This window comes from Sceloporus occidentalis, unplaced genomic scaffold (genome assembly GCF_023333645.1).
Source record: "Sceloporus occidentalis isolate IW3139 unplaced genomic scaffold, rSceOcc1.0.p SCAF_4, whole genome shotgun sequence".
In the NCBI taxonomy this organism is placed as follows: Eukaryota; Metazoa; Chordata; class Lepidosauria; order Squamata; family Phrynosomatidae; genus Sceloporus; species Sceloporus occidentalis.
In genome coordinates this window covers 81420972-81446010 of record NW_028316984.1, presented here as the reverse complement: position 1 = coordinate 81446010, position 25039 = coordinate 81420972, and the positions used below count along the sequence as shown (strand labels likewise).

Here is a 25039-nt window from a genome sequence, read left to right as displayed (position 1 = left end):
AACTTGTTGTTTCTCAAGACTGTTTTTAATATTGTTCATTCTGCTTGATTGGTACTTTGCATTTTCTTTCAGGAAAATGGGCAGGATATAAGCTTTTAAAATAATAGACAATTTTTAATGGAAGAAAAAAAAAGAATGCAGTGACCTGGCATTGCCCACATGCAGCTTGTGACAGAGTCCTTTAAAAGGAACAGGGCTCTCATGGGAGAAAAGTACTCAGCCCTGATTTGGGAAATTGGTCCCAGAATATAAAAGGCAACAGTACAGGCTGGTGGCTCCCCTGTCACTGGGGTGGTGAATCCACTTCAGGCTTTCTTGTGAGCTTTAGAGGAACTCTTTAAAATTCAGCCCTGTGGATAGCTCATTTAAATCCTGCTAAAGCCTGGAATGGATTCACTACATAGTGATTCCCAGACTCTGGTCTTCCAGTTATTTTGGACTTCAGCTCCCAGAACTGCAGACGATTGATTAAGATGGCTGAGGCGTCTGGGAGATCAAGTCCAAAACATCTGAAGGACCAGAGTTTGGGAATCATTGCTCTACAACATGGGAGGCAGTGTCACTGGGACAGAAGAGTTGTGTGATCTCCACATTTAGCTCCCTCAAGCGTTCTACCTACTGCATTCTGCACAGGTAGTGCACTTCCAATTTCTGGACCTTATCCCCACATCGGCACTTGCCCAGTTTCTCAGAGAGTTAATATCCATGGGGTGGGGAGCTGCATGCATTGCTTCCTTCCATACATACACACATCTCACTGCTTCTGATGTTATCCAAATACCAAATAAATGCCAGGGCTCCCATTATGTTGCCAACTGAATTTGAATCAGTCATGAGCTGATAGAATTCTGGACTGCTTACTTCTCTTCTTATAAACAACCCTGTAGAAACCAGAAGTGTGTTTCACTACTTTGTGTACCTCATATATTGCAGATTGCGGGATTAAAAAATGTGCTTCTCTCTTCTTACCCGAAATTCATCCTACAGCATAGTGCAGTCTGCCAGGGGTTGTGTGGGCAAAAAATGGCCACTGCCCTGGAGCAATTGCCTACCCCTATTATGCATAATGAGGAGTCCCATTCCCTTTAGTGGAGTGGAACAGATGCCACTAATCTCATGCTAATTGCTTCTGCTTTTAATTAAAACTCTTGAATGTTTGCAGCAGGTGCAAGAAAATGAGAAGCGAGGTCATGAAATGGTTCCAGAAGAGCTTCCTGAAGAAAAACTACCTGAGACAGAGATCAAAGTGGACAGTGAAGAAATATCCACAAAGGAATCCCTCTTCAAAGTGGACCAGACCCCTGTGAGCGAGATAGATGAGACAGCAACTCTTCCTGCACAGCTGGATAGATCGCACAGTGTACAACTTGAGGGTTATCTGGGGCGGAAGCATGACCTAGAGGCGCCCAACAAGAGGGCTTCCAACAGGTGCAGTTATTTCCTGGTGTGGCTTCTCAGTTGTCCTTTAGCAAAACACATTGAAAACAACACAGTGAAAAGGGCAACAGCTTCCTCTCAGACTATGCCAAGGACCCAATGTTGTGCAGTGTAGTAATGTAACAGTTCTGCAGATGGAACGCTTCTCACTCACTTAGTCATGACTTACAGTTTTGCTCTGATAGTCCCCCTGAACACCCATTCTCTGGACAGAGGAAAGTGGAGGGGGGTTGGAGAAGCATCTAGCTGTGGCCTATAGTCAGATGCAGACCAATGGTATCTTCCACTGGGGTCCAGCAAGTTCACCATAAATGAAAACAGATAGTGATTCTGTGAGTGGTGGTACCAACATCATTGGCCTTGAAGAAGTGAGATACTTGTTGAATGTTTGACTTTGCCAAAAGTGGGGATGAAACACTGCATGGGAATATAGGCAGTCACCTTTCCTGAATCATGAGAGCTTTTTATCAGCAGTCTGCCTGCATTAGAAACATTTAAAAAGGAGTAAGATGCTAGTGAGATTTTTCTCACGGTGACCTTGTGAATTGTGGCATCACAGCAAGTTAACACTGAAGAAGCTTACTGGGGCACCTGGGGTCATGCACGCTTGGTCTTAGCCAGAAGGCCTAGTAGCAATGAGGTCACGGCTATCTACCACAAAGACAAGAAATGATTAGCCCTGATTTAGGAGCATGTATGACCCACAGTGTTTATAAACCACTTACAAAGCATCTGGAGCTTTAGATTCAAACAGATGGCAGTGGGAATTGATTGACAGATTGTATTGCTGTATCAGATAGTTGCAGCATAGACATTTCTTCCAAGGAAACAGTTACAGATTATTGGATATAAGACATGGTGTGCTGAATTTCTCCATCCTGCCTGCAGGCCAGATAATATCATCAGCAATCTGTGCAGAACACTGGGTGGAGTTTTTTTGTCCACCCATGTTCTGCCCAGGATCCACTGGACTTTGTCTCCCCTGCATGAAGGAGGAGGAGGAACAGTATAGTGCTCTCAGTTGTGGCTGGCACCTCCTAGTTTTAAGGTAGGGGTTCCGTTGGTGCCTGCAAATGCCATCTGAGAGCAGCCAACTTCAGAAGGAAAGGGAGTCCTTTCTATTTCCATTTTTATCTTTGATCACAATGGGCTGATTCTCTCTCCACTAGGCAGGAGGGTGTGGGACTTGCAGCAAGGGTGGAGTTTTCCTGGGAGTCTTTGGCTGGATCAGCAACTTTTCTGGGCTGGACTAGGCCTGAACCAGAGGTTTCCCTCCTCTGTCGTACATCATCTCTTTACAATGAATTCAGAAGCACCTTACATACATATTGTGAAACAAGTTTGGCAGACAAGAGCAGTCCATGACATCATTGACTCTGTCTGTGTCCTTCCTCTGACCAGACTTACAGTATTTTGCAATTCTTTCCCTATCAGATAAAACAAAGGACATTATTTCTTTTCTACCTGGGATAAATAATCCTTTTCATTAATGTTAGATACAGTGTCTATTTTCTGCTCACCTTTTTGAATATCTAGGGCGGGATACAGATGGGCAAAAAGGGGTGTGTTCATGACGTCATGAAGGTAGAGCCTTCAGACGGCCCTTACCTGAATGCCGCCATGAACACACCGCCGGCACACCCCAAGCGGGAAGAAGCGGCATTAAAAAGGTGCTGCTTTTCCCCACTTCTTTTCTGTATGCTGCGCAGCTGCGCAGCTCCATCTGTAAGCTGCTGCACCGGTACGCCAGAATTGTTACGCTGCTAATTTAAGTTTCCCATTTAAAAGCTCCGAGTCAGCTGCGTCGCATAATGAGTCGGGGTCCTGGAACATGCGCAGTTTGCACCGAGGCTCTAATTAGAGCGTCAGATGCCATGCAGATGTGGAAGCTGCAGCACAGCTGCACTCTATTTTAATGCTCGTAAACCTAACCCTAACCCTAACCCTAGAGCAACATGTACGCATGCGCTGCTAGAATTGGGGAAAGTTTGGAATTTAAAGTGAACCCCTACACACATTCCTGTGCCATTTTCACCTAACAATAAAAAAACCCTAAAACTTTAAATATTTACATATGTACAAGGGAGGTGATGGGGGATGGCAGGGGGACAGCGGTGGCAGCGGCGACAGCTCTGGCTGTGCATTGCAGATTCAGCAAGAGCGTGGGGACCAAAGGAGAGGAGGCATCCATGATGCTGGTGACACTACCAACGTGCAAGCAGACAAGGATGCCAACACCAGCTGATCACCAGCTGGCAGGAGACCACTATTGTTCTTGGGCAGGGCGGGGGGAAAAGTTTTAAAGGGGCTTGGGCGCTTTAAATGTGCACATAAGCTTTCTGCCGCCGCTGCTGAGCGCCGCAGCTGCGCATCCGCCAGCCGGCAAAAGAAAAAAAAAAGCCCCGTTTTTGGCTGCCCGTGCAGAAGCTGCCTCTCTCTTTGCAGCGTCCTCCGAGGCGGCGGTTAGGAAACTGCGGGTCAGAAACGGCCCCAGGTGAGGCGTCTTCACTGCCCCCCATGTGGAAGCCCCATCACCTGAGCCACGCCCCCGGGGTGGGCGGTCTGGAGGCTCCGTATTCAGCAGAATACACCTCCAAGACGTCTTCCCCTGCCCGTCTGTATCCTGCCAAAATGTGTTTTAATTCCCACAATTATAGAATGTTAAAAATAGAGCTATTGGTCTAGTTTATGTTCCCTTATTTCCTCTATAGAAATAAATGCCCTCCCACTGCCTTCAGTAAATGTTTTTTTTCTGCATGCCCTCAGTAAAAAAAGTGGTTTTCCTTAGGCACTCAATCTTAACTTCCCGAGGCCTCGAGAAAAACATGGGCACTGCCTTTGAATGAGAAAGTACAGGAGGCTTTACAGAATATTTAGTACTTTCCTTTTTATTTATAAATATATAAGAAGAACACACTGAAGGGAGACTGAGAATTCTCCAGCAGTCAGAAAAATCTGCCAGCCTTGCCTCAGATTCCCATATGGCCAGTTCTGCAGCTTCATCGCCACAACTAGCAAGCCCACAATTGGCATACAGAAAACTAAATTGCCCCCAACCTGTTTACTATGTGCTCCTTATCCTTTGCTGGAGAGTGTCACCTTTCCCAAGCTCTAAAACCGTTGTCTACTGAAGGCAGTATCCTGGCTTTCAGAAGATGCATACCCAGTCATTCATCATAAGGACCATAATGGTTCATTTGTCCTTGATCACGCATTCATAGTGATCAAGCAACTCAAAATCAGCTGCTCTGTAGAATACACATAGTTCTGATAGTCAAGCTGAAGCGTTCAGCAGATCTCTTTACCTGCGATGCTGTTTTGTTCTCCTAACCACTTCTCCTGAATAAAAATCCTTTTTAAGAAATTAGATTATTGATGGGGTTTTTCTGCAAAATTTCCCCCCATTCTATTTGGGGACCAAGAATCCATTAAAATAATTTCAGAGATATTTGTTATAGGGGAACTGTTTTTTAATTATTATTGCTGTCATTGCTGTTGCTGTCCTGTGATTATAATTTTCTCCATTGTGGTTCTTATTCTCTCTTTAGATAAGACCATTTAATAGCATTATATTTTCTTAATGCTAAAATATTAGTCTGATCAGTTTTTTTTCAAAAGAATTGCCTTTTAAGAATTTCCTGTCCATGTTTCTAGTTACATACCATGATCAGACATTCTTCTTCATATTAGGAAGGTTAGCTTGAAAATAAATAAAATAGATTTATCTGTATATCACCTTAATCTTTTTGGCTGCTCTTTTTTTTTTTTACCTTTTTATGCTCTGCAATTTTCTTTTTGAGCTGTATCATTCAGTTGGAAGACATGCAAGTCCAATCCCAGGCATATACAGTATGTTCATAATTCCTATCATATGTAATGGAGCTGGATTCCTTATAAGTGTGCATTAAAAGAACCTGGCAGTTTGGTTGTGTCCCCATTATTAAGACATGTTTCTTCCTTCTTGTTAGGTCCTGGAATACATTATACTGTGTGCTCAGGAACAGTGAGCTGACATTCTATAAGGATGCCAAGAGCCTGGCCCTGGGTGTGCCTTACCATGGAGAGGAGCCTTTTCGGCTGAAGAATGCCTTCTGTGAAGTAGCTGCTGATTACAAGAAGAAAAAACATGTTTTCAAGCTGAGGTAAAGGCAAGCAAACTGCCTCTAAGAGCATCCTTACCTTTGGTTTGTTTCTGCATGACCCCCTAAAGGTCACTATAGATTCTTAGTACAAGGGGTGCTTTCTGGGTATAGATGAACAATCTTGTTAACAACAAAGAGGCTGTCTGAGGAGATACCTTTTAATGTTTGTGAGCTTTGAGGTGGAGAGTCCTATCTTAAAGCATACAATTACTTCAATGTAAGAGCTCTTGTAGAGAAGACCAAAGGCCAGTCCTGTCTAGCCAAGAAACCTGTTTCCACCAGTGACTAGCCAAAAACCTATGGAAAGCCCACAAACAGGATATGATTGCAAAAGCCCCCTTCCGTTGTCTTCCAATAAGTTTGTCCAGAGGCTTGTTTTTGATCCTGGAATTCTATGCACATTGGTCCCATCTTTCTTGCATTTTTTCTATTCTAAAAACTGATGTCTAACATTCTCTCATCAGGAGAGTGGTCCAGCCCCTTTTGCTCTTTTCCACACCTTTCCTGGCTCTACAATTTCTTGGGGTGGGGGCATAACACTGAGAATTGGACAAGTATTCCAAGTGTGGTCATTACAAAGGCATTATGAAACCCAGAATCCTGTATGCAACTCAACTTCAGAAACAAAAAAGGGCATATCATGTAATATCTTCAAATTCTGACTTTGCAGACTGAGCAATGGGAGTGAATGGCTCTTCCACGGAAAAGATGAGGTAAGCATTGTCATGAATCCTATGCTAACTGCTTCTGTTAAAGAAGAAGCCATGAGATGACTTGCAAAGCTATTAAAATAAATAGTACTATTACAGGCCATGCTATTCTGCTGTTCAAAGTGTCCATTAGACTTGATCTGGCCAGGCTGTTGTGCTAATGGGCTATCAGCTCCACTTAGGGTCACACCAGCTTGTCTGAATAGGAAGAAACTGAAATATGTGTAGATCTTTTTCTGAGGGAAAAAAACACCAAAGTACACTTTTTAAAGAGTATGTGGAGAGATCTTGTAGCACCTTTGAGACTAACTGAAAGAAAGACATTGGCAGCATGAGCGTTCATAGACTTCAGTCTACTTCCTCGTTTCGTAGACTGAAGTCTACAAAAGTGCATGCTGCCAATGTCTTTCTTTCATTTAGGCGTGGTACAGATGGCGCTAATGCACATGCTGATGCCCTACTACGGTTAAGGGGCCACGTAGCAACTGCATGTTCCCTAACCCTAGTATGGCATAGCTCCATAACAATGGCGGTGCCCTGTATACGTGGGCGCAACCATTGTTATGTAAGCGCTGCGCGGCGTCCACACATTGCCAGTGCCAGCTTTTTGCAGGTTCTTTTTCCTCTGCAGGTAAGCCACATGGTTTGACAGCTGCGGCTTCCCTGCGGAGGAAAAAACGCCACCACCAGCCCGGACAACATGGAAGGTATGTACTGGGTCTTGGTCTCAAAGGTGCTACAAGATCTCTCCACATACAGACTAACACGGCTATATCTTTGCTTTTTAAAGAACCATTTTAAATGTTGGGTTGGCCAGCAAAGACTGTCTATATGGAAGGTCCAGGAGTGCGGTGAATATGCAGCTATCTATAAATAGACCAATAGTGTGATTCTCTACATATCCTCTGAGAAGAAAGCTTACTCAGAAGAAAGGCTTCAGTAGGGCTCACACCCAGGTAGGTGTGTATAGAATTTCAGGCTAAATCTTAAGAGTTAATAATCTTTTTGGAAGCTACATTTCTTGGCTTCTTCATCCGTTTTGAATTGTTCACTTTTAAAGTTTCATCTTCCATATTTCCACTTGTTCCTGCCCCCTGTGGTTCAGTATATCTGGCAGTGTTTTGAAACTAAAATATTGTTGAGAATAGTTTTTAAAACACTACGGCAAGTACAAATTTAAGGTTTTTTTTTACTCTGAAGTGTATTCTTGATTTTTGGGGTGATATTTGTATTTTCTGACAATGTTTTACCACTGAAATGTAAAATCTGTTACTACTTTGTCCCTTGTTCTAATAGGATGAGATGCACACCTGGCTTCAGGGCTTCAGCACAGCAATAATTGAATCCCAAAGCATTAAAACCAAGGCTCAAAGCCTGCCTCTGCCTTCCATCACTACCATGGATGTGAGCCTGACCAAGAAAGAAAAAGAGAAGAGATTCAGCTTCTTTCCCAAAAAGAAATAGCCAAGCAGGTGGATTGCTGCAGTCAGATGCCTATGCTCTAATGTGCAAAATGAAAAACTGCATGTGTGAGTGTCCCTGGGCACTCCTGGTGCCAGTAACATCATACTCATCTCCCCAAACACAGCCTTGCTTCCCACACAACCCCCATAACTTCCCAAAAAGGGCATCAAGCCATTATTTCAAGTAGGAAAGCAACATCCTTGCTCCAAGACAACCAATGTTCTCCAAAGCAGAACTGTGAGATGTGTATCTTTGGGTGACTCCCTGCCAAGACAGAGCTCAGCAAGGGTTGAGCTTGTGTGTGATGCTTTGCAGACCCAAGTGTTCACCTCTCCAGAAAAGGACTGCTTCAGGGGAAAGATGCTATGTGAATTTCAGGAACTTTGCATGGAGAAAAGGAATAGAACAGGGACCTAGGTAATCCAAAAGGCACTTTATGAAAACTGTGAAAGCTCAGTGTGTGGCTTTGGAGCAGTTTCCATCTCTACAGAGTTTGAAAATGCTCTGGCTCCAGAGCCTTACCAAAAGCCAAGGCTCCCTTTGACTTTCCTCCCCTTTTGTTGGAACAGAACTCTCCTATGTAACTTCAGTCAGCTCTCTCTCCAAGGCATAAATGAAAAGGTGCCCCCTCTGAGAAGAATATGGCCAGCACACAAAGAGTCAGTTTCTGACTTGTTTTAGCTTTCATAGTGGAAGGCTGGAAATCTTTTTTCAGGAGGCCAGCAGCTCCTCTCTTTAAGGAGCTGTAGTATACACATAGGCACAGCACTAAGTCACAAAGCACAGAACTCTGTTTCCACTAAAAGGCTCAATCTAGCATCCACTAGAATGGTGACAAAATCCATTTTATATTATATTGGATTAGGATTGCAGCCAGAGGAAACACCCACGTTCAGAGTTTTGCACTCAAGGGTTAGGATGGAAATATGTCAGAAACACATACACAGGGGGAGAAAGAGCAACCATACTCACTTTCAACATTATGAGCACAACCCAATTCAAGTTACTAGCACCTCACATTGCAAACCACTCTACCAATGTCCATGGGATGTGGTTGTACTCAATTTACACTGGAGCGTGCCCCGTGTTACTTCATGAAGCTTTATTAATCCCCCTTATGTATGCTGGGGTACACTTTGTGACTAGCCTGAATCGGAAAGCCTTCCACCAAGCTTTTAAAAACATCTGTGTTGGCTCAGCTCGCCAGAAGCAAATGGCTCCTCCATTGTTCCCACTGAGAATGTGTGGTGACTGAGCATGGCCTTTGGTAATTCACTGCACTGCTTTACACTTCTTCAGAGTGGCTTTCTTGGTCACAACAAATGCACAGTGCTAGTCCCAGCAGCTCACTTTTACAGAGACCTCTGCCTGTGATGTGTGTGTGAATGGCTATTTAAAATATATGCAGGTACTATACATCCAACCCTGACTTTCTGAAGTTCACATGCCATTTTTCCAAGGCTAGAATCGTGTGCAAAGGGCAAATAGCAGCTCAGCTGAATTACCTTTTTGGAACATATTCCTGGGAAGCTAATAGCCTTGGCCATTAGGAGGAGCCTGGAGACTGTCTTTTTCTGCAACAATCTTTTTGCAGAGATGGTAATACTGTCTGGGGACCTGTCAGGGTTCTTTGAATACCATACACTGTTCATTCAGTGGTCTTTTGAGCATCTAGCCCCTAGGGTTCATTGTTCTTCCTAAGAATCAGCCAATCTTGTTTTATTTGTAGATGCCATAGATCATACTGAAAGTGCCTTAACCTAGGGGCATCCCATAGTAATCACTTCAAGAATGAGTGAGCTCAACATACACCATGCACAGAACAGTTTGGACTCTCTTCATTCTAAAGGAAACTATAAACCATCTCTTTCTGCAAGAGACACTCTTGATTCCGAGGGCCTTTGCCTCACACCCACCAGCAGCTGTGGAAAAGAGGAGGGTTCTTTTTTTTTTGCTTAATGCAGATTGACGTGAACATGGTACCAAGAGCTGAGGCTTAGTTGGTTTCCAGGTGTTGCTTTTGACAAAGTCTCAAATGGCTACACTTTTTCCAGATCTCCTGGGCTGTAATGGGTAGTCTACATGGGCTGTCTTGCCACTGTGATGGGCAGAACAGATTTTCTTCAATGCCTCATTTAAAAATAACCAGTATATGGAAACACCAGTATAATTAATCCTGTTTTTGGGAAGGGGTGGTGGATAGTATTATTTTGTGTTTTGATAGTATTAACACCACTGAACAGTGCTGATACAGTGATGCATTCCAATGGCTTAACTGCCAGCACTTCTCCTTTCTAGTGCCATCTTAAGCCATCACTGCCATAAAGAATCCCCTCCCTGCAGCCGGTTCTTTCATTTCTGTTTTTCAAGGACAGGATACACATGTAGGCATCCATCAAACTATCTTTTGTTACTTCTGTCTAGCAGACTGCTCCACAACCCCCAATTCCCAAAACTGGACAAAAGGAAATAAATGAAGAATTATCAAAAGTAAGAAAGGAAAGAACATTACTGAATTCAGCATCACTTAATATCTTAAATGTCACATGTAAAAACACTATGGAAAGAGAAGGGGGTGTCATAAATGTCCTCAGTCAACCCACAAATAGAAATGAAATAGATAAATAAAATATTTTTTATGTAACTGCAATGGGTCAAACAATAGACAAGTGAGACAGCATGTGGTCAGAACATAGATTTGAATAGTCCTGGACAATTTGCCAGAGCACTGGTGTTGCATAGACTTAGTCAAATCCCATGTATTTGTGACACTTTTAACCCTGTAATCTCGTCAGTGTTAAAATCAGTAGTAACTCCCCCTCTTTTTTCAACATTTACTTAATAGAGAAGGGAATGCTAATTAGGTAGTACAACCCAATTAAAACAAAGAAAGTGATGTTCTGATTTAAGTGAATATTTTTAAAAAGACTAATTTGAACTACCCTCACAGTTTAGGAAAGTCAGTAGGCAAGGAGTACAAGGAAGTATACAGCTTTAGGATTTTATTTTAATGTAAAATAATAAAGCACATTAAAATTGGGATGGACTAAGTTGATTCTCTTGGAAATGCCACCAGGAAGAGAAGCCTTGACTGAACAGGCTACCCAGCTGCACTTCTACAAAATGATTTACAACTTCATTTCACAGGAGTTGTGGATAGAAGTTCAGCCATCACTTCTTTTCTTAGAAGTTACTTTCACCAGTCACTGTTGAGTTTACTGTACGGTGAAACACTCATTTCCATAAACTAAAAACACAAAGCTAGGCTAAAACGCTCTTTTAAGACAATTCCTGCTGTGTGAACATTGAACTGCCTCTGTGCTAATTGGAAGTGATCCTTCACAGGCTCTGCTGCCATCAGACCCATCAGAGAGTTGGTCTCAGCTTGGCAGGATTTTGAGTACAGTTGCCTATGTGCCACTAAGTCTCACTGTGTTGTGCTCCTGCCCATTACAGACCAGGAACATTACTGTAACTTAATAGGAACCATTTGCTCTCTGGTGACTTGCAGCCTCACCATGCCTGGCTTGGCCCAGCTCTTCCTTCTTAGAAGGCTTGATCTGTAAAGTGACTTCACCTCTGTCCAGCTGCTCTCTCATCAGGCTTAGCTTTCGATGGCCCCACTGATGCAGAGGTCAGGGTGTGTTAGAAGGGAGTTTCACATCAAATCACCAGGGCCAGAACATGTTTGCTTCAGAACAGCGAGAGCTGTTTCTTGGAGATGAGGAGAACAGCTGCAGGAGCCCAGGATCTCTTCTATAGGTTCAAGGGGTTGGGGTTAATACTCTTTTTAACGGCTAGGCACCAAGTTCCACCTGCTCCAATGTGCTTCCACTGTCCAGAAAAAAAGAGCTAAAGCTTCAGAATGTGCTTCAGAAGCAATTTAATTACATTTTTTAAATAAATGAAGAAATAAACCTTTCTAGCCTCCTCGATTTCTCTGTGTGTGTGTGTGTGTGTGTGTGTAATTTCTGCAACTAAGTTATCATTGGCAAAGTCCTGCTTCAAGTCTCAGCTCAACTCTTACATTTTACCACAAGCCCTTCCCTAAGCCACCACTTCTGAAATATAGAGACAATACTACATACCTTGTGGCATGGATTTATGTGACCACATGTGAAGTGGTTTAAGTGCACAGAAAACAGCACTACAAGGGTACTGTTATTTGGACAATGCAACATAAAAATTACCTTGCAAAAACCATGCTCGTGGGAGAATGTTCAACCCAGCACCCACCTTCCTGACACCATTGTACTACGGATGCAGCAGCAGCATCCCATTTTGGGGATTACCTACACTTTTGGGGATTATCTACACTCAGATTACCTACACTTTAAATTCATCCCCACCTTTGGTGGCACCATCTGTTTCATGAAGACATAGTATTATAGGAAGACTAACCAGCTGTCACATCTCCCCAAATGGTTGCTGGGACTGTATATTCCCTTTGGCCAAAAGTCCCACTTTTGAAAGTTGATCTTACAAAGGTCTTAACTCTTGACATCTTATGATACCCAGAACCCTGTCTAGGGGACCATAGGACTTGTGAGATGTTCTGAGATAGCAAATAGAAAAGTTTGCACTGGGAGAACGAAAACTGGTTTCCCAAGTGTCCTTCCTATGGAAGAGTCTGCAACTAATGCACCAGCAGTGTGAGGTCAAATGGGGCAAAAGAGAGGCATTCTAGGAGAGGCTATTGCAGGATTCCAAGCCTCCCTGTTCACCCAACATACAATCAGCCTGTGGGGAGGATGCCAGCACCAGAATTTGGTGATGTTCCCCTCCCATTGAATATCCAGGAGAGGGAAAACATTTTTTAAAATTTCACAACAGAAAATGGGAATGAGTGCTATTACTTTTTGCCCTACTAGCATGAATCCATCAAGAATTAAAAGGAAAATGATTCCTCTGTGTTCTCCATCTCCTACCCCATAGAAATGCTCTACCTAAGGTATTTATTATTCTAGGAAGCTGGATTAGGGATGTGTAAGTTCTCCAAGTGTCATGTTATGGGACTTGGAAAATGCTAGCACCATAGTGGATCCGCTCCACAACAGTGTTTGCTCATGCTAGTGGGACTTTGGAGAGAGCTGTGACTAATCCACATCAATCTTACCCATGTAGATTTGCAAAATTGTACCATGAAAGTCACTGCAAAATCCAAGGAATTCAATCTTTTCCAATGTGATCCCAGTCCCCAAGTGAAGAAGCCAATGCCATAGTCTCTGGTCAAAAGTGGTTATTGCACAATGCATACAGACTGAATGGCATAAACAACCAGTATTATTAGATTCTATGTTCTCAAATGGGGAGATGTGGAACCAACCAAATCCCCCAACCAGAATAAAATTACATTCTTAAAAAAAAGTGAAGGATCTTGGAGCAATAACTTAATCTCCTATGCAACTGAGAAATAGAAGGCTCATTCATTCATTTCTGTACTGGCTTTGCAAAGTTAGAACACACCTGACCCCAAAGAGAAGAATACACCATTCCACAGCAGGCCCTACTAGTGGTTGATTTATGCCCTGTCTGCTTTAATTGGAAGCTTCCCAATGCTTCTAGGAGATAGGCTGCCCAACAAGGTCTGGCAAGGACTATGTCCAGGTCACTGCAATGCTTAAAGAGAGCTCTGCTCAGAATTCAAAACCAGCAGAGAGCTCTTTTAAAAAGGACCCAGTATCTAGGGAACTGTCCACATATGATGGAGCACAATGAATGAAGAGGAATCCAAGTGGCAAACTTCAGAAAGGATATATCTTTGTCCTTTGTCTTCCCAAGAAGCAGAAGAGAAATGAGAGGGTCTTCTTCGTGGGCTTATTCCAAAATCTCCCTAGTTAGGAGAAGAACTTTAGAGGTGTGAGACCAAGAAATGTAGGTGCTCAACTGCTGGAATTAAGGGTCTGGAATTTCTCCCTCAGGTTCTTTACCAGGCTTTGCTGGCTGTTGTCTGTTTTGTCCCACCAGACCTGCTGAAGTGCTTTTCTAGGGGCCACTTCTTGAGCATCCTCCTCCCGCCTGAGGTATTCCTCTGAGTCCTGGTAGGCCTTGCATCGCTCCACCACAGCCTTGAGTGAGATCTTCTCCCGAGAAGTAGGGGAACGAATCTGCACATAGCTCTCATCTGGTTCAACAGTCACATCTGGCAACTTCTCCATGACAATCACCCGCTGGCTGTTCTCCAGAGAGGCTTCAGCTGTGACACAAAATTCCTTCTGAGCATCACAGGCCTGATCCTTGGGGATGGAATGATGTGAAGCTTCCCTTCTGTTGCTCTGTATCACCCCTTGCTGAGATTTCATACTTGTTTTCACGTTCTTCTTTGAGCACTGGTGATTCCCCTGCACCCTGTCAGTATCCATCATTTTCTCAGGTGCTGAGCGGCTCCTGTTGACAGGCAGGGGCCTACTCTTCTCTGACCCAGCCTGACAGGAATACTTGGACCTCAGCTCCCGCACATCAGGCCAGTGGAACTTCTCAGCTACAGTGGGGCTGAGGGGGCTGCGTGAGAGGGTGCTGGTGGGAGAAGTGAGATGGGGGCTGCTGGAGCAGGGGCTGTAAGAGAAGCGCTTTGGCGATTTGTTCTCATGTGGTGAAGTGGAAGAGAGTAGGCTCAGTGGACTGGCCTCCTGCAGCAAAACTTGTTCATAATTGAGGGTCAAGACTGGCCTCTGTTTGCCTAGGAGAAAAAACAGCAAGGAATGAGTGAGGCAGCACAAGGGCATGAACAGAGCACAGGAAAGTTGCTTCTCTACATCGCAATCTCCAGTACAGTAGGCCTGCACCATACGCGGGCTTCTCTTACACAACTTTCAGCTTAAGTTGAAGCTGCAGGATAATTAAATGAATGGTGCGTGCATCCATGGCATGGCCCACTACATGAGCATGGGGCATGAGCATACACGGTTTTTCCCTTACGCGGGGGGTGGTGGTGGTGGTCCGGAACAGATCCCCTGCATAAGGGGAGGGCTGACTGTATACTTCAAACAGCATAACCACTGGCTATGTTAGCAAGAGGGTTCTGGGAGTTGGGGTCCAAAGTAGTAACTCTTCCAGGCTCTGTGCAGGAAAGAGAGAGGGTGACCTGCTGGGCCACCACTTTGCAGTAGGGAAGAGTCATTCCCAGTCCCCAAATTCAGCACCTAAAATCTTTTGGTTTTGTTTTGATTTTGTCCAGTTAACTCAAACCCTGCAGGTACAAGTCCCTCTGTCAAAGGCTGCTCAACCTACTGAGTCCCAAGTGGCAGTGTTGGTAACATTTGGTTAGGAGTCAATCAAACTATCCCCAGGGAAAGTTTTCTCCTCAGGGAAACCATCACCATTCAATTATATCCAAACCGAAAGATCCCATCCCTCCTTCACACCTCTGGGATCTCTGCTAATTCTACCTCAGAAATATCTGGATGGGGCATAGGAGATCTGCAAGGCCATCCTGGACAGGTCAGACTGAAAACCTGTTGATCACCACATGGTGAGAGGCAGCTGACCAAAAGGAGATAGGGGGAAAATGCCTTTGAGGAAAAAGAGTTATCCAACTGTCAGATATGCAAAGGAAAGCTGGGAGACACTGCCAAGATCAACTGTTGAACATACTCTGTTGAATTCTCCACTGCCATCTTACCAGACTCACCAAAAGGTATCTTCAACTGGCAAGTGGCCACCACTGAGGAAGGAAAGTTGGTTCCTGAAGAGGAAAGTGGGGGAGTTTTACCCACTCACCATCCTGGCCAGCAAAATGAGATAAGGAAAAACCTTAAAAGCAAACACTGCATGGATAGTAGAGGTCACCCTCCACACTTCTCCAAGGGAAGAAAAGGCAGGGGCCTCTGAGCAACACCTCTGAAAGTGGGGAAAGTTCTCCTTGCCTCCAGCCTGTGTCTTGAGTAGAGATTCTGCATGAAACGAACACTTATTTTCCTCGCCTCTTCAGCTATCAACTCAGGAAGAAAGGCAGAGAGAAGCCATTAAGAAAAGTGAGAAGCATAGGAAGAAGTGAAAAACACTGTATGTAAGTGACAAAATTAAAAGACTTCAGATGAAGAAAAGGTAGCATAGAGGCTGAATTAAAGTGACAGTGTTCTTTTCAATAGGAACAGATTGTGAGGGGCAGGCTTAATCCAAGGTGCTGGTTATAGTTTACAAAACTCTAAATCACCTTCCTAACCCAGATTATTTCATTAAAAAAAAAAAAGAAATCCTTACTCATGCCCTCTAAGGGTGTGGTGGCAATACTGTCATGTTTTGGGGCTGCCCAGCTATTTTTTTTAAACAGGATGTGACCAAGAAGGCAACTTCTGGGTCACATTCCTGTTGGAAAAAAAGTCCTTTCCTGGGCTGAAGATAGCCCAGGCACAGACAAAAACATTATAAAATGGGAGGTGTTGAGGAGTAGCTGGGGGGCAATTTTTTAAAATGTATTGGCAATCATCCAAGGTATCTAGGAGGGAAAGGTAGCCCTCAACCCTCCACCAGTTGCCAGACTTGTTCTAAATTGTTGAGACCAGGCTACTTAAAGGACCCTTCTTCCAGTGAATCTGCTCTCCCAATGCATTCATTGTTAGTAGGCTTGCACTGTATGACCATCCCAGCATAGGTATAGTAGAATCTCTCTCACACACACTCACACACATACACACAAGGAAGTGAGAGAGAGCAGTCTGGCTGACTCCTTCACTGCTGATGCCACATTTAGTTGATTTGCTAAAGCTTCCTTATTCTCTTTGGCTTGTTAATTCTTGCCTGCTATCTGGGTTTGTTCAAGATCCTGTTTTAATATTCTCTTAAATTAATTTAAATTATGTTAATATTTACTTAAAATAAGTTTTGTATTGGATGGGTTTAATTTTGTAAACTGCCTTGGGGCTCCTTTAAGAGCCAAAAGGTGGGATACAAAGAACTCCATAAACAAATACTCCTAATAAGATTATTGCAGGGTCAGCTCAAAAAGCTAATTTTGGAAGACTGGGATGTAACCATCAAGAGTTCAGCCTCAGACTATAAATACCTTGCAGCAAAAGTAACTTACCATTATTTGTATAAACACCTTTCAGTATTGTTTTTTTAGTATGGCTCTTTGAAACATTTACATATTATCTTTTAGAACTGTTTATATTTTGACATTTTATCTTTCTTTCACTTTATTTCTCTCACAGGTTGTTAGCTTTTAATGACAATAATAATGGGACAAGTCACTGATCTAAAATATAAATCATAAACAAATAAGAGGTCCCCTCCTTTCTCTGTTCTCATAGCAAGTATTGTAATCAATTTTGGGTCCTAGGCATTGCCATAACTCATATATAATAGGAACAATGCTGGACTGCCTGTGACAGCACACTGTCCTTTGGGCAATACATACCCTTTGCTTTCTTATCTGCCTCCTGCTGATCTGCCAAGGCATTGCTCTTCATCTCCTCCTCCATTTCCACAAGCCGCCTGTGCACTGTGGGCTTGTGGCCCTTGATGCGAAGGCTGTACTGGCGGGCAAGCTGGTACACCTTGTTCTTTACCTTCTCTGCCAGCTCTGCCTCTGTCAGATGGGCCAGCTGCATGATACGGGGATGCAACCGAGAGAGACCCCGATCTTGCTCGCAACCCTCTAGCTCTTGCATAAGTTTCCAGGGCAAGCAAGAGGGCAAGGCCTGCTCCACAGGTGACTTGCTCTCAGGGGACGGCACAGCTGACTCCTCTGTTATGGCCCCCAAATCCTCATCCTCCAGGATCAGTAGGGGCTCATGAAGGTCCAAGCCATTCTCCTGCCTCCTGAGCCTGTCTCGCAAACAAGGCTCCGTGTGCCGTACAGAGGTGCCGCCAGTCACCTGCCCATTTGCCTTGCCCAGCCTGGTGACATCCTCTCCCCTCCTAGTCCAGTGCTCCTCTCTCCTTGGCTTCTCCATTGCTTCCCAGACTTTGATCATCTCAGCAGGCGGCCTGAACTCTGCTTCTGTGATGGGTGCAGACCTTTCATCATGTCCCATTTCAGAGTGGGGGGCATGTGATCCAACAGCTGGCCTATTTGACAACACCCAGGCTGCTGTCCGGCCAGCCCCACTGCTGCTGCCCAAGGGGCCTGGTCGCTTCCTCTTCAGCACCTCCTGTTCAGGCTCCGGCTGCGGAAGGCTGTTGATCCGGAAGACAGAATTCCTCACCAGCCCTTTGGGAATGTAAGAGAGGCTCTCTCTCCGCCTGACATTGAAGCCAGCATCCTGATGTTCAGCATAATCATAGTAGCTCTTGATCTTGTCCAGCAGCTGCCGGTCTTGCTGGGACATCATGAACTCCTTCCGTCTGCATGAGGAGCCCCGGTCAGGCTCAATGAGCCCTGGTGAGGCTGCCCCACTGCAGGCATTGCTGAACTCCACTGAGGGCTCTTGCAGTGGGAGGTAGCCCTGAGAATCAGTGGTAGTGGCACAGTTGCTGCTATTGTTGCGGCAAGTGGCCTTTTCACTACCTTCCAGGCTCAAGACACTGTTGCTCCGGCTGGTCAGCTTTGGGGTCAGGTAGCCCTTCCCTTCCTCAAGAGCCAGGCTGCTGCGCCGGGAGAGGCTGCTGGCAAAGCGTTCTGCAATTATGCTCGCCTGATCCAGCACAGAGAAAGGGAGAATGCTCCTGGACTGGGCAGCACGGCCATCCTCTTCCTCTTCTTCCTCGTCCTCTTCTTCCTCCTCACTGCTAAGTGGCTTCATCTCTTCTATGTGTCCTGTTGGCTCCAGATGATCCAAACTCTGACCCTGATTCTCATGCTGACCTGCTAGGACAGGCTCCAGAGTCCCTGCTGGCTCTGGGTCTGAATGGCTTTCTTCAGGATGCTCCTTGTGGGAAGAAACCTCCATCATCCTATTGAGCTCCATGGCTGATTGAGCCTGGGGAACCAACCAAAAGAGAAGAGCAGGTGAGGAGAGAGGGAATCCTTTGCTGATCTTAATATCACAGAAGCCAAAACAAGCCATTTTGCAGATGATATAGTTGAAAATTGAAGCCCAGTCAACTATTACTACTTAAAGCCATCCCAGCTCTAGGGGTTAATGTAAGTATTACTTTTATATTCAGACTTTTGTACCAGGAAATGTACCTTCCCCTAAATTGGTTCAATAAAAGATATAAACATGAATCTTTTTGCACCTGGTATCCTTTGGGGCTGATGTGGTTTGGTGATTGTAGGGGTGGGAATCCTGCAATACTTCAGATGCTGCTGCAGTTCCCAGAATTCTTCCCAACAGACCATGCTGCTAGTGCTGCTGGGACTTGCAGCCCAATAATGTTTAAAGGGCAAGCCAATTTCCACCCCTAGCCTTCTGTACATATACAGTCAGGGCCAGCCCAACCATGAGACAAAATGTGTGAATCACCCCTCAGATGGCAGATCCTAGGATGCAGTAGTGAGTCATCTCCTGGCTGTTCCAGAGCTCTGTGTGCCACACAACCTGTCCTGATTGCCCAAACCTGAACTGGGGGGAATTTGATCCCCAGCTGCAAAGCAAAATGCATTTACTAGTCCAAGTCGTTTCTGTACATGGAATAATATTGGAGCCAATTTGTTCTTTGCGTCAGGCAACACAATATCTTGGTTCAATCTTGTACCCAGTATGAGAACTTTTGAGCTAGGTAATAGAAATGGCCCAGCCATGGGCTTTTAAAACATGAAATAACTCTGGGCTTTTAAAGCACAAAAGGGACAACAAAGCTCCGTTTTAAAAGGCACATGCAAGAACATAATTTTCCTTATTAGCACAGGAAACAGTTTACCTGGCAGCCAACCACACACTCACCTTTGGTACAGATGAGACAGTCTCCATGACTCTGTTTTTCTCACCTCTGGCTGGAGATTGCCATTGCTTGGACCCTTCCTGTGCCTTGTGGTTTTTGCTCTAAATCAAACAGAGACAATCTTGTTAGATCAATTACATTTTTGTGAAGAAAACATTTATTTGCCCAACCTGACAAGAGAAGAACAGCCAAACATACTTCGTTGTTGTTATTTAACATTCTAAAGTCAATTTAGCTTATAACCATTAATGTGCCAATTTTACAGATACAAGGCAGAAAGATTGCATGTTGCTTCCAGCCACTTGCATGCATTCATGTATATCAAAGGATTTTGCACAGGCCCAATATTTTAGCTACTTGATACAGCAACTTAAATCACCTTTTCGCACATAAATACTAAGCAAACCCAAGTGTTGGTGGCTTTGTTTCAAGAGCTCCCTGGTACAGAATGGCCTTCCAATAGGCTCCTCATTTAAGACAAGTTTCAGTTCTTGTGAAAAAAGAGGCTTTACTCATCTAATTCTCTAGATATGCTACAATACTGTGGTCCAGACAGCTAAATAGCCTAGTTAAAAACTTCTTGCATCCGGAAGGCATGCAATGTAGTGCTAAATCTAGGGAGGGTCCCACAGCAGAAGCAACACAACTTGCCGAGTATACTGCTTCTTTATGAGGTCAAAGGCTTTCATGGATGGTGTCCATAGTTTTCTTGGGTTTTCTGGGCTATGGGGCCACGTTCTGGAAGAATTTATTCCTGATGTTTCGCCTGCATCTGTGGCTGACATCTTCCAGCCACAGATGCAGGTGAAACATCAGAAATAAATTCTTCCAGAATGCAGCCACATAACCCAGAAAACCCAAAGATACTGCTTCATATTAGCTTTATCTCATTGCTGAACTACTAATGTGGAGAATTTTCCTGGCAAAAGGCAAAGGATTTGATGAAAACAGTCACTTCTTATGGAGACAGAGATGGTTACAATCCAGTGAGTGTCCTTGGTTATCAAGCTACAAATGTTGTTAGCCCATGTGGGAATGCATAAAGCACCAAGTCAATCAGTAGAACCACTTAAGAGGTTAAACAGCAGGGGTGTGCATGAGTGTTTTCTTTTAGACATACACATGCCAGGGCCCATCTGCAGGGCCTGGTCCATGTCCAACAAAGAGGAAGAACTGAGAGAAAACAGCTGAAAAGGAACAGAAGGAAGCCAGGAGCCATGCACCAAGCCATGCAGAAAGGAGATGTGGCAGGGAGACTGAACAGGCACCTCACCGTGCTGCCCCAGGAGAAAAGCAAAGCGTTGGCCCGATAGTGCCAGCAGTGGAGGACTGCCATCAAGGAGCTTGCAAAGTCTGCCACTTGCTCCATTCCTACCAGCCTCTCATCCTCTTCTTCCTCTTCCTCCTCTTCTTCTTCCTCTGGCCCCATCTCCTTCTCACTGCCATCACTTTCTGCCAATTCTTCTGCAAATTCCTGGGGAAGGTTCTGCAGATCCTCCTCTTCCTGGTTGTCAAGCGGCTGTGTGGGTTCCCCAAACTCCAAAAGGGCTCCATCGCTATCTGCATGCTATTTGAAGTGGGGGCAAGGAAGGGCTCCCTTTAGAAAGGCCCTGGAATAGGGGGAAGGGACAGAGAGACTTTCCCCCTCTCCCCTCACTGGCTCACCTATCTTTGCTATCAGCTCAAAAGCAAAAGCAGCACATACCTTAGAGCTGTGGGGAACTTCCTTCGCACTATTTTGGGAGCTACAATTGTCCAGGTAGGGGAAGGATTGGGGATGTGGAAGAAGGCATTTTATAAAGGACTCACTGCAAGTTACCCATCACTTTTCCCCTTCTTACATGGAAGGCTATTTGTTTCCCTCCATGACTTTTCTTTCCAAAATTTCTGGATCTTACCTTTAGTCCTATTGCCAGATTTGCTGCACATGAAAAAGAAGAAGAAAAAAAACAAAGAAGGGATCAATTAAGTAAAATGTTAGATTGCAGTTCCTTGCCCATGTATGTATTCTTCCTCCATGTGTGCTACGGGGTGGTCTCTGTTCCCAGGCTCCCTTTAAGTTATACCCTATTTACCCCAAGCAATCCTGAAAAAAAATCACTGATGCCATGCTAATTATTTCCAATGGCTCTGGTTCCCTTTTGAGAAGATTGTGGGTCAACATTATGTCAATGGAAGGCCACTGATAAAGGAGTGATTGTGCAAAAGAGAAGTGAGGAGTTTTCTTTGCATTGAGGGCTACATTGGCACTCCAGAAACCTGTTGAGGGGACCATGTCACAAGTAAGTGGGCCCAAAATTCAAAGTAGGGGGTACTCCCATTTTCTCTCATACAAGGCCTTAGTGAAATCTCATACCTTATTCTTCAACTGCCTTGCTTAGTATACAAAATGTGTCATAATCACAGAGGTGCACCAGAACTTGGGAAAATTACAATTTTAGAGTGCAAGTCCCAGAATCCCCAAGCCAACATGACCAGCATGGAGTTTGTTCCTCCTATGCTGGAGGAGAGAGAGTGAAAGGACAAATTCATTCACCTTTGTTGTTCAGTTGCTTGAGGATCTGTTTTGTTGGCTCTGTGATGAAAGTAGAATTTGCAAGATCAGTCTCTGAAATGCAACTGCTAGTTCAGAGCCCAGAAGCACCCAAGTTGTTTACCTTGGCGGGGAAGGGGGGAACCAGCACCAACGTTAGCCCACAGCCTTTCCCCCTTCTATAAGCAACAGCTTGAATCACCCAAGTGGAGAACAAAACTGCACTGGGCTGTGGAGAACATGCCTCTCAGAGAAAAACATCAATTCTGTTTGCAAACCTCTGAACAAAGAGGCCAAAAACATTATCTTAACTTTTTTTAAGAAACAAAAACTAAAGAACCCTCACAGTCCTGTTACTACTGTACTTCTTACTCTTCTCTCAACCGGGACAAAGGTAGAAGGGCAAGGGCCTTCTGGCTGGTTGCCCCCAGACTTAGGAACTCCCTCCCTAGGGAGATTACAACAGCTCCCTCCTTCCTTTCCTTCCACTAGCAAGCGAAAACTTTCTGGTCCCATCAAGCCTTTACAAACTGCCTGAGAAAGGCTATGTATGCTGTTCTGTTTTATATTCTGTCTTTCAACTAAATTTTAACTAGTTTAACTACAGATTGTTTAGTTGTTTTAAAATCTGTACTGGTTGTAATTACTGTAAGGTGCCTTGAGTCCCAGTATTAGGAACAAGTTAGAATATAAAGGGAATAGAATAAAATGAAAACAACAACAATGCTGGTAAAAATAGACAAAACATTGAAATTAAAATTCCTCCTTCTGCTCCCAAGACCAACACCATACAATTAGAAAGTAGCTTATTCTGCTTTGAATATCTACATTTCTTAAAGGTGAAAAGGTAGTGGTCAAGGAAAGACCAAGTGTGGTCATGCTCCACAGTTCAGCAAACAGCTAAATGTGCAGCCAAGAACTTGGGCAGGGAAACAACATTTTACTTTCTGGCTACAACATGTGTCTGGTCCCTTCTGGGCTTCTAAAACTTTGGGACACATTTTCTCAAAAGCCACAATAATAAAGAAATTCATTTTTTTAAAAAAATCCAAAGTTAGGTTTTGCACAATGCCAGCTTCTGTGCCCGATTCCCAATTTGAGGGCATGTGGAATAGAGAAAGCCTGGCACAAAAGACTTTCACAGCCAGGATCCTGCTGCTGAGTTTTGCTAGGGACTGAGAGGCATGTTCAACCAAGCATCTGCCTCCTAATCCATTCCTGAAATAGCTTTCGCCCAGTGACTACCCCTCGAAAGCCCTCTGATCACTTGATCTCAGCCCCACCACAGCAAAATGCAGAGAGTCCCATGCTAATCCACCACAGCTCTCGCACCCGATCTTCTGCGGCCATTCAGCCCTGCCATGGCAGAGCTGTGGAATCCTTCTAGGAACTTCTGGGAACTGCTTTTGCCATGGAAAGGTTCTAGGGATAGGACATAAGATAATACCCATTAGACTCAATGCCATTCTCCCATCCACATCACTGTAGGTCAGCTTTCCTGAAGCCTTCACCACAGTCGAGCATCTCTCAGACAAAAAGTGGAGCAGGCTGGTGTCAGCATCAGTGTCATGTTACTGACACCAGGGTGTCACAAGGGGGGAGGGTGCAAGGAGTGCAGATCACACCAGGTGACACCATAAGGGGGGGTGACACTACTGTTCCCCAAACATCTGCCTTTTGGCAGAAATAGGCTGTAGTGTTTGCCTATGTCCCTTTAAAACACTGAAGAGATGGTGTGAATGGGGTGAGGCTCAGTGGGAGAAGAAAGGAGAAGCCCCAGGCTTTTTTTTAAAAAAAATCTCTTTAAATTTTCCTTTAAAACATCTTATCAAATTTTTACTTACTCGTGTGAAACTATGTGTATGTAAATACATTTAGGCTGTGTATATGATACTGTAATTTAAGGGTATAATTTTGCTAGTTGTTTATGTCACAACTATTACCGTTACTGTCAGTGATATAAGGGAATTACAATTTATCAAAAACATTAGCACAAAAAACATTATTAAGGACTACAGTATGTACGGTGTGGTATAGGATAAGGTCAATATGGGGGGTCACCATGAGTTACAGCACCAGGTGATGCTAACTCTCGTAATGCAAATGACTGGCACTATCATTTGAAGTCCCTTTTTTTTCTGACGATTTGGTGAGCAACCAGTGGCAGCCATTCTAACTGGAGTGATGCTTTGTTGCTCCAGGGCATTGGAAGAAAATATAGTGGTGGCTGCCTGGAGCCATCAGAAGAGAGCTACTATGCCTGCTATAGCTTCCTTCGTTCTCTTTATATTATTTTGTTGACAAGATACTTCTAGGGAGCCCCTTCTCTCTGTCCTACCACCCACACAGGTATGTCTGGTGGTAAAACAAGAGAGGATCCTCTCAGCGACTGCTCCCAGGCCTTGGAACCCCCTTCGCAGGGAGGTTACACTGTTTCAGTAGGCCTTTGAGGGCTGACTGCTTGGGGGGAAAGGATTTCCTCAGTGCTATTCTGATTGTATTTGTTATTCTTTTAAATAGATTTTTTTAACTTCCTTTAACTTTATTGCTAATTTAATTATATTGCTAACTTTTCTATTACGTAATTTTTTTTAGCTGTTTTAAATTTTGTAAACTATCTTCAGTCCATGGCTGGAGGGAAATGAAATGATGATGATGATGATATAATTATTAGATATTAACCAGCTTTATTTACATACATTTACTTCAAAATTCTGATAATAAATATGTAGATGACACCAACTACATGCCTTCTCCATAACCTGTGAGCAATGAGGGCCTTCCTCCATTTTCATCTCCACTATGGAGCTATCTTTCAGACCTCACGCAATGACATGCTGTCCAGGTCAAGTTGCAGAACTGTCAGCCCTAAAGGCTTTCCTGGTCATGCTACGTCTCTTTTCTGTTATCACAGCCATACATCTACAGGTTCCAGGCCTTTCCCCCCTGGTAGTCTCTTCCTTTTCTTAGTTCAATCTGGTCTAATA

The 25039-nt window shown here is 44.2% G+C and overlaps 2 protein-coding genes across 8 annotated transcripts in view; one reads left to right on the top strand and one right to left on the bottom strand.

The window, feature by feature from the left end:
- The window catches only part of SPTB (spectrin beta, erythrocytic), a 170646-nt gene extending 160315 nt beyond the window's left edge, over window positions 1-10331 (top strand). For 6 of the 7 annotated variants that reach the window (XM_089520531.1, XM_089520529.1, XM_089520533.1 and 3 more), the window contains 4 exons: window positions 1163-1428; window positions 5406-5579; window positions 6250-6292; window positions 7586-10331. In XM_089520531.1, coding sequence (XP_089376657.1) covers window positions 1163-1428; window positions 5406-5579; window positions 6250-6292; window positions 7586-7753 — 651 coding nt within the window. In that variant the 3' untranslated portion in view covers window positions 7754-10331. The remainder of the gene's footprint in view (window positions 1-1162; window positions 1429-5405; window positions 5580-6249; window positions 6293-7585) is intronic. The other variant, XM_089520534.1, reaches the window with a different exon arrangement.
- A 1381-nt stretch (window positions 10332-11712) lies between these two features.
- PLEKHG3 (pleckstrin homology and RhoGEF domain containing G3) overlaps window positions 11713-25039 on the bottom strand; it is a 62612-nt gene continuing 49285 nt past the window's right edge. Inside the window, exons 13-19 of the mRNA XM_089520536.1 lie at window positions 23385-23474; window positions 22056-22094; window positions 21418-21440; window positions 20793-21086; window positions 19522-19620; window positions 17112-18615; window positions 11713-14432 (exon numbers count right to left, since the gene is read on the bottom strand). Of these exons, the coding sequence (XP_089376662.1) occupies window positions 13636-14432; window positions 17112-18615; window positions 19522-19620; window positions 20793-21086; window positions 21418-21440; window positions 22056-22094; window positions 23385-23474 (2846 nt within the window). The 3' untranslated portion in view covers window positions 11713-13635. The remainder of the gene's footprint in view (window positions 14433-17111; window positions 18616-19521; window positions 19621-20792; window positions 21087-21417; window positions 21441-22055; window positions 22095-23384; window positions 23475-25039) is intronic.